The sequence below is a fragment of the Mastigoproctus giganteus genome, chromosome 9 (assembly GCF_048544385.1).
Source record: "Mastigoproctus giganteus isolate SK-2022 chromosome 9, ASM4854438v1, whole genome shotgun sequence".
In the NCBI taxonomy this organism is placed as follows: Eukaryota; Metazoa; Arthropoda; class Arachnida; order Uropygi; family Thelyphonidae; genus Mastigoproctus; species Mastigoproctus giganteus.
In genome coordinates, this window is record NC_143583.1 from 128,179,368 (window position 1) to 128,193,965 (window position 14,598).

At 35.5% G+C, this 14,598-nt stretch overlaps 1 protein-coding gene across 1 annotated transcript in view; it reads right to left on the bottom strand.

Annotated features, from left to right (window-relative positions):
• The window catches only part of LOC150080719 (NEDD4-binding protein 2-like), an 88,865-nt gene that overhangs the window by 39,087 nt on the left and 35,180 nt on the right, over positions 1-14,598 (bottom strand). The window contains exons 5-6 of the mRNA XM_090382029.1: positions 10,689-10,807; positions 7,450-7,582 (exon numbers count right to left, since the gene is read on the bottom strand). Coding sequence (XP_090238155.1) covers positions 7,450-7,582; positions 10,689-10,807 — 252 coding nt within the window. The remainder of the gene's footprint in view (positions 1-7,449; positions 7,583-10,688; positions 10,808-14,598) is intronic.

The following is a 14,598-nucleotide window of genomic DNA, read 5'->3' on the forward strand; positions in this document are numbered from 1 at the left end:
TTTAATCCAGCAAAGTATAAGGTATTACACCGGGGGAATAGTAACCCCAAAATAACTTATACACTTGGAGTTGAACTAAAGCCGGTAGTGGAGGAAAGGGACTTGGCTGTTATGATACAGTCAGACATGAAATTCTCTGAGCATTGTACACAGGCTACAAGGAAGGCCCATGTTGTCCTATCGATGATTTATCAAAAAATTGCTAGTAGAGATAAGGACGTCATAATCCCATTATATAAGGCTATTGTTAGACCACACTTGGAATACTGTGTTCAAATATGGAGACCGCACCTAAAGAAAGACATTGTGCTTCTTGAAAGGGTCCAAAGACGGGTAACTCGTCTGGTGAGATCAGTAAAAGGGCATTCATATGAGGAAAGACTTCGAATATGTGGGTTACAGAGCTTGGAAACTAGGCACATTAAAGGAGACTTGATTGAGGTGTTTAAGGTGCTGAGGAGCATAAGTAAAATGAACGAGGATGAAATTTTCAAGGTTATAAGTGATTCTAGAACTAGGGGCCATAATTTCAAGCTATAGGGAGATGTTTAGACTGGACTGCAGAGAGTTTTATTTTAGCCAGTGAGTTATAAATTACTGGAATAAGTAACCTACATGGGTGGTAGAGGCTAACAGTTTGGGGAAATTAGGGAAATTCAATTTAGGAGCAGCTGGATAGGTTGTCTATTTCCTTTTCTCTTTTTAATTATTATTTATTTTTTTTTCTTCTTATTTATTTTTTTTTTTTTGGCTGGTGCACCATAAGCCATAGGCTTCCTTGCGGCATGTGGCCATTGCTAATACTAAAATGTTTGCTGTTCAAGGAGAGTCTTGTCATGGTGGAAAATAAAGACACTGTTCTGTTATGCTGAAATTCAGATGGCAGCACAAAACTACGTCCACTTGTGACTGGTAAGTTTTCAAAGCCATGATATTTTAAAGAAATTAACCAACTTCCTTGTAATTACGAGGCCAATAGAAGTGCTTGGCTTATAGCCAAAATGTTTCGGTCTTGGTTGAGCAGAAATGTGGTTTTAGAAAAAAAGGAACATTTTGATGATTCTAGATCGTTGTATAGCACATTCTGCTGTTGTTAGCATTAGCAAAGGCACACGATGCAAGAAAGCAAGCTTATGCAGCATCAGCCAAAAAAACGGTCCCATTTCACCCCTCCATCCTTTCCAAATACCTGTCCAGCTCAGCCTTAAATTTATTTAGGCTATCAACTTCCACCAACAAACTACCCGCTGGCTTATGGCAAATTTCCGCACATCTATCCTACAACTGTCTTTCCTCAATTTGAATTTATGCCCTCTCACTCTAGTTAGTAAACCGGACCGAACCTATTGGTAACTCTCTAGGAGGCTTCCAGATCAGCTAGTGTATAACCTTGCTACCTCTACTCTGCCAGATAGTGCCTGGAGGGAGACCGAGTAGTGCGTATGCGGGGCATTGTCGAGACACGTTATGTGAAGGATCTGAGCATATTCTTACCATGTGTATACCAAAATTTCATTACTTCATACAGCATGTCCCACCCACTTTTTCTTACTATTGAATACACCATGAATTGTCAAACTAATAGAGTAAGCTTATCTGCGAAAAGATCTAAACCTCCCAAACACTTCCTAATTCATTTCACAAATATACGTGGTCTCAATTCTAATCTCAACGATGTCCATTTCCACTTGCAGTTTGCCAAATCCCATGTACTTTTTCTGACAGAATCTCAGTTATCGTTTGATTCAACTACTGCTCATCTCAGCTGCACAAATTATTCGCTGTATGATTCCTTTCGCTTCAACGGTGGTACTTGTGCATATATCCGTTCCGATATTCCCTGTCAAAGACTTGGTAATTTGGAATCTCCTCTTTTCGATCTTGTCTGGCTTAAAATCTCTCTACTTCATTAATTTTTAAAATTTCTTCTGCTGTCTCTACCATTCTCCCAACTCCACTAATCACTTGGAGCTCTCTGACTTCCTCTGTTTGCAACTTGACTTTCTCCAGTCCAACTTTCCTAACAGTGAGGTAATTTTCCTTGGTGATTTTAATGTTCACAACTCCAGCTGGCTTCAGTTTTATAGTCACACCGACCCAGCTGGTCGAGATGCTGAGGTTTTTACTAATGACCTTGCACAGATTGTTCATTTACTTACAAGAATACCGGACAATCCTAACCATACAGCCAATACGCTCGATCTATTTCTCACAAACAACCCTTCTAAGTACACGGTCGAAGTGAGAGGTCCTTTAGGCACCTCAGATCACAACATGGTGATTATGTCTTCTCCAATGGAACCTTTATCTCATGACTATTCCCAACCTCATATTGTTTGCCATTACAAGAATGCAAAGTGGGATGATCTGCGAGGTTTCTTTTCTTCTTTTCCTTGGTCGGATTACTGTTTCAAAACTTCTGATGTCACAGTTTGCTCAGATCGTGTCCAAACCAGATGGTTCTGTTGTCACTTCAGCCAAGGATAAAGCTGACCTGCTAGCATCCCATTTTTCTTCCAACTCATGTATTAATGATCTTAGAAAAACATCTAGCACCATTCCCAACATGCTCCATTCAATGCCTCCTATGGTCTTCCATCAAAAGGATGTCAAATGGATTTTGACGAATCTTGATGCTAAGAAAGCTCCAGGTCCTGATGGTATTTCTCCACTTGTTCTCAAAACCTGTGCTCCTGAACTTACTCCTATTCTTTGCCGCCTTTTTTCACTTTCTTATTCCAAAGGTGTTTTTCCTTCTGCTTGGAAATTTGCTCATATCCAGCCAGTTCCTAAAAAGGGTGACAAATCCCTCCCAAAGAGTAGAAGTAATTGTCCCACTGCAATTACTTCTATTCTTTCTAAAGTAATAGAGAAATCAATTAACCGCCAACTCTTAAACTACCTAGAAACCTGTCTTATCAACAATCGCCAGTATGGATTCCGTCAGTGTCGATCCACTGGTGATATTCTGGCTTATGTTACCCATTTATGGACTAATTCAATGGAAAGGTTTGATGAAACACAAGCAGTTGCTCTTGACATCTCATAGGCTTTCGATTGTGTTAGCATTAGCAAAGGGATTTGATGCAAGAAAGCAAGCTTATGCAGCATCAGCCAAAAAAAAAAAAAAAAAAACTACTTCCACTTCACCCCTCTGTTCGTTCAAAATACCTGTCCAGATGAGCCTTAAACTAATTTAGGCTATCAACTTCCACGACAAGGGATGGAAGTCTGTTCCACCAACCAACCACCCGCTGGCTAAAGGCAAATTTCCGCACGTCTATCCTACATCTGTCTTTCCTCAATTTGAATTTATGCCCTCTCAGGTGATTATTCTGAGCGAGAGGAAGAATCCCATCAGCATAGAGCATGCTCAAACCATTATACACCTCTATCAGATCACCTCGCTGGTGCCTAGTCTCCAGACACTGTAATTTGCAAAACTTAAGCCTTTCTTCGTAAGAGCACCCCTTTGTTCCATTCACTAATCTAGTTGCCCTTCTCTGTACTCGTTCCCAGCAGCAGTGTTTGGCATAAAGGTCTTCTAAACAAGCTTCCATCTTATGGTTTGCCAATGTTTTTTGTAATTGGTTATCCAGTTTTCTCTCTGATCGCTCACTGAGGGTGATGGTAGATGGCTCTCTGTCTTCTAACTTCTCCACTAATGCTGGTGTCCCCCCAAGGTTCAGTTCTTTCACCCACTCTTTTTGTCTTGGATATTAATGACCTTCTTCCACTGACTGGAAATCTTATCCATAGTTTTGCTGATGATAGCACATTGCATTCCACTTTCCATTTTGAGAAACCTTGTCCTGCTCAATCAGCTTCAACTTCTCGGATATCTGCTAACAATTCCTTAAATGTTGATCTCCAGGTAATTCTCCAGTGGGGCAAAAACAACTTAGTTGATTTCAATCCTTCTAAAACTTAGTCTTGTCTTATATCTCGCAAAAAGGATTCTTCTGCCCCTATGCTTATCTTTGGTGACACTCCAATTTCCAGGAAAAATGATATACAGCAGGCCCCCGTTATAACACGGTTCGCTTTATGCTGATTCGCTATAACACTGTTCTTATATTATAACCCGTATCTGACTATAACGCTGTCACAGATCACTATAACGCTCTTTTACAGATTGCATTTTTGGCATATTTAACGAAATCGTTTCATTTGATGGAGTCGATAGCTTGAAAATGAATAGCAAAACAGCATTAAAACGTTTCCCACGCCGACTTGAAAACGTTTCCCACGCTCAGTGAAATTTTCTCGCACGCTAATTCAATTGCAGTACAGTGACTTGTTACGTAGTTCCGAGATCTAACATTTTAAAAAATGATCAAGTATATTGCTTGTAATATTTGCGTTATATGCATTTATCCGAAGTCTAGTCATCACTCAGTACCGTATTAGACATCGTGCGAAACGGACAGTTTACTTGAACATTGTATCATAATTAATGCAACCAACGCAGTTACATTTTCGAAGAGTTAATAATGGCCGATAAGAATGAAAAAGCAACAACGTCTGAGCGCAATACGAAGACTATAAATGTAAGAAAAAGACTGAATTTAAAAATTAAATTAGACATTTCGAAGCGAATTGATTCCGGTCAAAGACAAGCGGGTGTGTGCCATAATTTAGGACCTGCAAGTTTAACTGTAAGAACAATTATAAAAAAAAATAAAGAATTAATTTTAGCAGCGGGAAAGATAGCTGTTCCACTGCAAGCAACTAGGGCTAGGCCGGCTATTAGGATTGAAATTGAAAGACTAACTAATTTTATTGAAGATAATATCCAATGCAGAATTCAGTTAAGTTAAATATTATTAAAAAAGGGGGGGGGGGAGAGAGAGCCAATATGATGATCTGAAGAAAACTCACCTAAAAAAAAAAAAATTGTGGAACCATTTAAAACTAGTAAGGGCTGGTTGAATAGATTTAAAATCCAGGGAGAAGCTGCAAGTGCAGAAGGAGCCGAAACTTTCAAAAAAGAACTTGTTAAAATTATTGAAGAGGGATATTATGTGTTATACTTCTCAGCAAGTTTTTAACATAGATGAAGCAGGACTTTTGTGGAAACGAATGCTAAAAGAAGTTTCATATTGAAAGAAGAAAAAAGCATGCCAGGTTTCAAAGCGGAGAAGGATCGGTTGACTTTATTGTGGGTGGTAACGCTGCGAGAGATTTAAAATTAATACCCCTTTTAAAAAAAGAACTTGTTAAAATTATTGAAGAGGGATATTATGTGTTATACTTCTCAGCAAGTTTTTAACATAGATGAAGCAGGACTTTTGTGGAAACGAATGCCTAAAAGAAGTTTCATATTGAAAGAAGAAAAAAGCATGCCAGGTTTCAAAGCGGCGAAGGATCGGTTGACTTTATTGTGGGTGGTAACGCTGCGAGAGATTTAAAATTAATACCCCTTTTAGTTTATTTGGAAGAGGGCCAAAGTTCAACCCAAAATCGACACATTTTTCATGAATTAAATTAAATCAATTAAATTCATGATTTTAATTGGAATTGTAAGTTTAATTTTGATACGTAAGTAGTTACCACATAATTATATATGTATGTAATGCAGAATATTTTATATGTACAAATATTTGAATATTAAATATTTTGACCGACATTTGTGCATCTTTTCCCTACCGTTTATTATTGATTAGAAATATCCTATGGCACCAACCACAACTCACAAATACATATGTTACCTTATGGGAATGTGGCGCTCGCTTAGCGTAGATTCACTTAGCGCTCTGTTTTTACGGAACGAATTATCAGCGTTAAGTGGGGATCACCTGTATCTCTTTTGGGGATTACCCTGACTTCTAATCTCTCTTGGCACAAGTACATTACAAATATTGCTTCCTCTGCATCTAAAAAAACTTGGTTTTCTCTTTCGCTCTCGGCATTACTTTTCTTCCAAACAGCTGTTCGCTCTTTATAAATCGCAAATCTGCCCTACCATGGAATATTGTTCCCACATCTGGGGTGGTGCCCTCAAAACCTCTCTCAGGCTTCTTGATTCCGTTCAGAAGAGGACAGTTAGGTTAATTAATGATTCATCTCTAACAGAGTCTCTCCACTCGCTGTCTCATAGACGTACTGTTTCTGCTGTATGCCTCTTCTACAGATATTTTCATGGGCACTGTTCTTCTGAATTGGCTTTTATAATTCCTTCTCTCTCTTTCAAAACAGTCCGAACATGCGCCGACACCAGCCAACATCCATTTACTGTCCAACTTCAAACTCACAGAACCAACCTTTCATCTTCCTCATTTATTCATTCAACTGCCATTTTATGGACCAACCTTCCTTCATACGTATTTCCTAAAAATTATAGTCTACAGAAGTTCAAGTCCAATGTCAAAAAATATCTTCTTGCATGTTCTCAACCACCAACCCAAGCACAGTACTAAGTACTATAGGTTCTAATACCTCTCGTGTTTGAGGTTTACATAAAAAAAAAAATTTGCTTTTCTCTTAGTTTATCTTACAATTAAAATAAAATCTTTAGAAACGGTGTTATTCCTGTTACTGTATTGGTAGACAAGGTTTTTATCGTTATTATTTTATTTTATTAATTTAAATTAATTTATTTTTGATATTATTATTATTATTTATTATTAGATATACATACAGTAATATACACAAAAAAAAAAAAAAAACACACCAGAGGTAAAATTTTTACACTTTTTGGGGACCTGGTTACTACAAACCTCGAAAATTTAGGTCCCTTGAAGTTTGTATGAAGTAGATTCAACTGTACTTCAAACATTCCTTGGGTTCTGTGTTTGTATCTATTTTTTTTCCAATTGGCATTCTGTTTAACTTAGATCTGTAATTACTTTGAATAGGAAATTACAGGCGTGTAATTACTCTGAATTCTGAATAGGAAAGACAACCAAACAGTTTGCACATCCCCAATCTTTAGGAATTTACTTCCCCTGAATGCAAGAATTCTTTCATTAACTCTTTTGCTGCTTCTTTTAATATAATGGATTCCATAATTTTCCGTCACAGGTAAAATGGGTAATTAATTACATTCCTGTAAGTTACATTTATAGGTCTATAATTTCCTATAATATCGTCAGCCCTACCTTTGTAGCCCCTAATACCAGTAAGGCTGGACTACCTCCAGCCAGCTAATATGTTGGCAATGATTCATATCACCAAAAACTAACTTAAACCACTAAGAAAAAATTCAGTGGAATTCTTATCTCATTTTTGTTTCCCAATGCTTATATCACACCACATTAACTCAATATTATGCTGAGCACTCATGTCCACTGGGTATACTGCTTTAGATAACCTGTGCTTGCAAACTTCTTTGAGAATGTCTGTACTGCCTAACATAAAGTAACAGTATTGAAAAATAATTTATAAAAAGATGATATTCAAAAAAGAAAGGGCAAAAAAAAAAGTTATCTATTTACATGGAATACTTACAAATTCTAAGCTTTTCTTCTTTCCTGCTTCTAACATTTCCTGATCAAGGAGTTCTAATTCAGCTTGACTCAATCCTCCATTATCAATACCTATAGTATGCTCAACAGAAGCCACTGTTTCTGGCAAAGAGTAACTGCATAATAAAAATGTAATTCTTATCAATAAGTTTATCATTAAATTGAAGAACAATCACACACAGCCTTCAAACAAACATTACAGACTTATTTTAAAGAAACAATGGAAAGGAGTTCTTGTGCAGGATTACAGAAAATATAGTTTCTAAAAATTACATTTTATCAAGATCAAAATTTTAAAAAATAACAAAAAGAAATATCACATGGGAATGGAACAATATTTTATATTTTGTAAATCAAAAATAACAGCCATATTTTATGGACCACAAGACATCCAGTTTTTCCTGTGAAACATTGCCTAAAATTCCTGTACATCCTGTAAATACCTGCACCTAAAACTGCAAAGCAGCATTAAAGGATGCATCTCTCATACACTTTCACTTATCTAATCTATTTGTCTACACACACATACCACACACACACACACACACTCACATATATATATATAATTCAGACTTGATACCCATCAGGGAGGGTGCCGTCAAATTCTTAAATAAGAATTCGACGGAATTTGGCTTTCAAAATTTAATTGGGTGTTCAAATTTATTACTCATTTAGATTTTCTGAATTATTCTGGAGCATTGCTTCTACAATATTTTTAGTCTTGGTTACCTTTCTTCCCCTCCCTACTAGTTTGATTTTTTATGTTTAGTTTAACCAATTTTCACTCTACTACTGGCCTAATTTTTATTTTTATTTTATTTTAGATTTATAGAACAAGCAACATGCAGAGGAAATGAAATTATGCTGTCTCTAATAGTTTGTCCTACTAACTTATTTTTCTTTTATTCATTTTCGTTCATTAATTATATTTATCTTACATGGTAGTAGTGGGATGATATGCTAACACTACACCCGTACTGCCCTCTTTAGTCTAATACTTATCTATATAATCTGGTTCAACATTCATTTCGTCAGTGGTGTGGTTTTTCCATGTTAGTGCTTGTATCTGTCCTATTTTATATTTTTCCCTGCATAATGACTACCATTATTCAAATCCTCTGCATTGGCGGTTCGATCTATTGATTGGATGGGGGAGCTGATCTTTCAATTGGTTCGCCTTTGCGAGGATTCGTCTAACATTTGAAATGCAATGATTCCCTGATCATTATTAACCTTGTGATCCTATGTCAATATGGGCATAATGGTCAGTCTATTTTTGTTTATTGTATCTTATTTTCATTGTAGTTAGCTTCTGTCTCTATTATTTGTGATATTTCACATAATTCAGACTTGGTACCCATCAAGGAGGGTGCTGTCAAATTCTTATTTAACTGGCTTTCAAAATTCAATTAGTTGTTCAAATTTATTACTCATTTAGTTTTCTGAATTATTTTGGAGTGTTGCTTCTACAATATTTTTAGTCTTGGTCACCTTTCTTCCCCTCCCTACTAGTTTGATTTTTTATGTTTAGTTTAACCTATTTTCGCTCTACTGGTTTGTCATACTACTGGCCAAATTTTTATTTTTTATTTTTATTCTAGATTTATACAACAAGCAACGTGTAGAGGAATATGCAATTATGCTGTCTCTAATGTTTTCCCTACTATCTTATTTTTCTTTTATTAATTTTTGTTCATTAATTATATTTTATTAATTATATATATATATATATATTTTTTTTTTTTTTTAAGATAAGACTAAATCATTGTTGTCTAATATATTTGAGTGAAGACTGCAGAATGTCTGGCTAGAACTTGTTACTTTATTCCCAAGAAAAAATTAATATACCTTTAATTCATTTGTAGAATAACAATTCATTCAAGACTGTGGAATCAGCAATGCCCTTGATAGCATAAAAGATGGTCACTCTTTGAAGAAATAGAAAATTCAGATTGCAATATCAGTAATAATGAGTAGCAAATTTTTGGGGTTCTATGATTAGTATTAGTAGAATAGCAAATGAGGCAAGGAAGCAAGCTTACACAAGGCAGGAAAAAAAAAGTGATGAGCCTGAATTAATAAAAAATATATCTTATACAAATATTGCTCTGGGAGAGGGTACTAGAGAAGCACAAAAGTGTGACCTTGGTAGTTTCTTTAACCCAAAACAGTCAGCCTTAGTTTCTTTTTTCATATGTGTGTTCTTTGTGTATTATATATAATGTCACCACCAGAAACCAAAGAACAGAACAATGGATCAACATCAGCTTTTGTGTAAAGCTAGGGAAAAAGTACCACTGAAACACATTACAATTTGCAAAAAAGGTTGAAGATGAGGCTCTCGTGTCCCAAACACAAACATTCTGATGGTTTAAGCATTTTAAAGAGAACCGAGAAGATGTAGCAGACAATTCTTGAAGTAGACGACCAAAAATAGCCCCAAATTGGTAAACAAAGTGTGCAATTTACTAGCAACTGAACATCAATTAATACTGAGAATGTTAGCAAGTGAGTTAAATTTGAATAAGGAATCAACTAAGATCAACAAGTACCCAAGACTTGGGAAAAACAAAAATTTGCACAAAGTTTGTTCCACACTGCATGATGATGGGGAAAAAAAATTCAGACAACCAGATGCTTACAAAAATTTTGTTCAAACAACAGACAGTGAACCTGGATTCCTAAACAGCATTATTACTGGGAATGAAAGTTGGTGTTGAAATTGAGATTGAAAGGATGCCAACACCATCAAATAGCTGAAAAAGGTATTTGATAGTGTTCATGACATTCAGAAGAACTGAATGTTGTGAACAGCAGAACTAAATACTCTCACAGCAGACGAGTTTTTCAAAGCTTATATGAATAAATCAGTCTCATTACTTTTTTTGCCGCACTATGAATACGTCAGCCAAAAAAAAAAAAAAAAAAAAAACTACCCGCCTCACATGTCTTCCCCTCTAATAATTCACCACTCTGCATGGTTTTCTATGTTTGTAAACTAATAGCTGTTTTTAACTCTGGTTTTTTTTACGCTGATTTCAGAAATGTTATTCATTTTTTTCCCCCTATCACATATCATTTTTTCACAAATCACTTAAGTTGATGTCATGAGTTGTACTATTGAATATATTAAGTTAGGAGTAAATGCTGGGAATTAAAGAAAAACATTCTGGAAACTTTTTTCATAGCTTGTACTCATAGTTAAGAAAACTGATTACTTACTTATTTGCTTCAAACAACTCAACAAGAGCCCTCTTATCAATGCCAGGAAATGATTCATATAATTTCTGAAGTTTGATTCTTGTGGCAAGATCTGTATTATCACTATCAGCTCTTTTCATCTAAAAGTATTGAATAATTAGATTCAGAAATATGCTCTGGGATTTAGCTAACAAAGTTTGCTAATCATGTCAGAAACCTGACTTTTCCATTTAGGTAATTTTTATTTATTTATTTTTTAACATTAAATAAAATAAAAATAATATTTCTTACAGTAATAATCAGATACAGCTGACTCAACAGTTTTACAAGTTCCAATTACTTGTTTAAGCTGTAAAGGTACTCTTTCTTTGTAGCTCGAAGATGCACTGAATTATATGGTGTAGCACTTACTCATTATTTAAATAACATATTTTAAACATCCAGAGAACCACTGGTATTTTAATTATACAGAGTTTATAATTTATTTATACATGAATCACTGTTTACAACAACTGAATTCCGTCTACTGCTAAATAAGAAAACTAACATCAGTTAATTAAATTAAATTCAAAAATCAGACAATGTGAAAAGTGGTGCAGTTGTGCTAACTAGTATCTGCTTCTAATGTGATTTTCATATTCTACATCAGGCACGGATGGTGGAGTAATAGGATAGGACTGCTGACCGGCCGCAGTTCCAATCTGTTTTCTCTGACGGTCATCCCACAGTTAGTTATCTTCAGTTATTATCTTGGTGCCAGCAGCGATAAAAATAATATTTATGCCCTTTTAAAAATGAATAAAAAACAAAATTCAACAAGAGCATCGTGTCTTCAACGAAGAGTGGAACACAAAATATTTTTTTGCTAACATAAATAACAAGACTATTTGTCTCATCTGCCGGGAGAGTGTCTCAGTGTTGAAAGAGTACAATATTAAAAGACATTTCACTCCTAAACATTCCGAATATGGTGCCGATTTAACTTCAGAAGCGAGAAAGAAAACTGCTGAGGGATTGATTCAAAATTTATCTAGACAACAAAATGTGTTTACGCGGCTAACTAAGGAACAAGAAGCTACTGTAGAGGCAAGTTTTGTTATTTCTCATATAATTGCGAAAAAACAACAAGCCTTTTTCTGATGGAGACTATATTAAAGAATGTATGACCAAAGCTTGTGGAATTATATGTCCTGACATTAAACACAAATTTGAGAATATAAGTTTATCTCAGCGAACCGTAGTAAGAAGAACTGAATGTATCGATACAAATTTGAATGAGCAATTATTATCAGTATTAGAATCCATAACGTGGTACTTGATAGCTCTCGACGAAAGTAACGACCAAAAGAATACTGCACAGTCATTAATTTTCATACGTGGATGTACCTCTAATTTTGAAATTATTGAAGAGCTTCTTTCAGTGGAATCTCTTAAAGATCAAACAACGGGCTGATATATTTGAAAAAGTTGAAAAATGCTTAACAAGATATAATTTACAATGGAACAAAATGGTAAGCGTAACAACTGACGGAGCACCAAGTTTGACAGGTATAAATGTTGGGAGAAAATTCAGGATAAAATTTGTGAAAATTATCCTGATTATAATTTAATTACAATTCATTGTATTATACATCAACAAGTATTATGTAAAAATGTGTTAAAAGTTGAACATGTCACATCTTGTATTATTAAACTAGTAAATTTAATACGATCGAGGGACCTGACACTCAGACAATTCGTTAATTTTCTTCAAGATATCGAATCAGAGTACACAGATATTCCTTATCATAGCCAAATTCGATGGCTTAGCATAGGAAAAGTTCTTCAACGAGTATGGGATCTTAAAGATGACATCATTCTATTTTTAAAACTGAAAAATATTATGGACTTTCCCGATGTTGTTGTTATTTGGTTTTTAGGAGCATTAGCAACTAAGGCCATATTGCTCCGGGATATGCGGTGGTCATTCCCTGAATGACCTTTCCGCATCCTCCGTATTTGGTGGTGACGGGCTCGAACCCCGGTCTAATCAAGAAGCGTGTGCTACGCACTGCTGCTCCTTCCCACCTGGCTACGGAGGCGCCTGGACTTTCCCGAATTAACTGATAATAACTGGATTTGTGATTTTGCGTTTACCCTGAACATCGTGACACACTTAAATACTTTAAACACCGTGTTACAAGGAAAAATTTATACGCCCATGATATGGTAAAAAGTTTGAATGGATTTCAATTAAAGCTCCAGTTGTTCCTTTGACATTTATTGATTAACAAGGTAGACCACTCTCCAACCATATAGTTGCTGATTCCAGAAAATAAATTTGAAAAATATTGTGAAATTATCAACACGCTGAATGATGACTTTTCACGAAGGTTTGGCGACTTCCGAAAAATTGAGACAAGTTTGGCAATAGTGCGCGACCCATTTTCAATAGAAATTGATAGTACACCGAGTGAACTACAACTTCAGATTATAAATCTGCAGTGTGATACCGATTTAAGGGAATTGCACCGTTGTAAGGAAGTCTGTAAATTTTACAATACTCTTAATTCAGACAAATTCGACAAACTTAAAGATTTTGCCCGAAAAATGTTGGTTATTTCTGGATCAACCTACATATGTGAACAAACATTTTCCATCATGAATCTAAATAAAAATTCTTTACGATCAAGCATCGCCGATGAACATTTACAAGTTTATCATGAGTTTTATCATGAACATTTATCATGAGTTTTAAGAATCTCAACTACAAAATTAACACCCAAAATTAAAAAAATGTTAAAAGAGGTAAAACAGTTCCATTCATCTCATTAAATTCTTGGTTGTTAAAGAATGATTTTTTTATGTTATATTTCTTCATGATAACAAATAATATATATCTAAAAATAGTATTTTACGTGCGGCTCGCCTTCTTTTTGAATTCCTAATGTGGCCCTTCAGCCAAAAAGTTTGCCCAGGCCTGTTCTACATCTCGTGGTTGCCTGAAACAATCCAAATATATTTTGTTACATTTGTGACAACTACGGTGTGGCAAAACAAAAGGCAAAATATAACATCACTTGTGAAAAATGTATGTGGCATATTTTGGAATTATATTAGGTGAGCAAGAAAAAATTACGGTCCCATAAAGCAGGCCATACATGTGTAAAGCTCGTGATTGTGAATTGTGGTAAAAAGAAAGCCAGATATTTGCTATTTGCATGGTGTGTAAAAAACCTTAGGATCATATTAATGACTACTATTTTTGTTTCAAAAATGTAGCAGGTTATAACACAAAGAATAAGCAGAGCATTGTGAACTCTAACAACATTACTTGAACTCTCAACTACCAGTTCCACCAGTTATTCTTGACCATATGCCATCAGATCCTGAATTTGACATTTGTGACCTAAAGGATGGTATAAACTACTGCGGTAAAGAAATTTGTAATTCTGGACCACAGCTGTTTACATAAAGTGATCTTGTGAGAGATTTATATCAATCCAAAGGGTCTGCAGAGTTCTTAGGATTAAGACTTAAATCCAGAATGTGCTGGCTTTGAGAAATCTTTTTGCAGTATAGACATCATGAAAAAGAATTGGTTCCCCATTTTTTCCGAAGAAAGCTCAATGATATACTGCAACAACATTCCTGCAGTTATGAACTTTTTTTGGTTTCTCCCAACCAACAGAGTGTGGGCTATTTATTGACTCATTGAAGCAAAGGTTCGAAGGTTCAATTATCTTTCTTAATGGAAACAAGTATGCATCTATAGCTGTAGCCTATTCAGCACATGGCACCTCCGTAGCCAGGTGGGAAGGAGCAGCAGTGCATAGCACATGCTTCTTGATTAGACCGGGGTTCGAGCCTGTCACCACCAAATGCGGAGGATGCGGAAAGGTCAGGGAATGACCACCGCATATCCTGGAGCAATATGGCCTTAGTTGCTAAT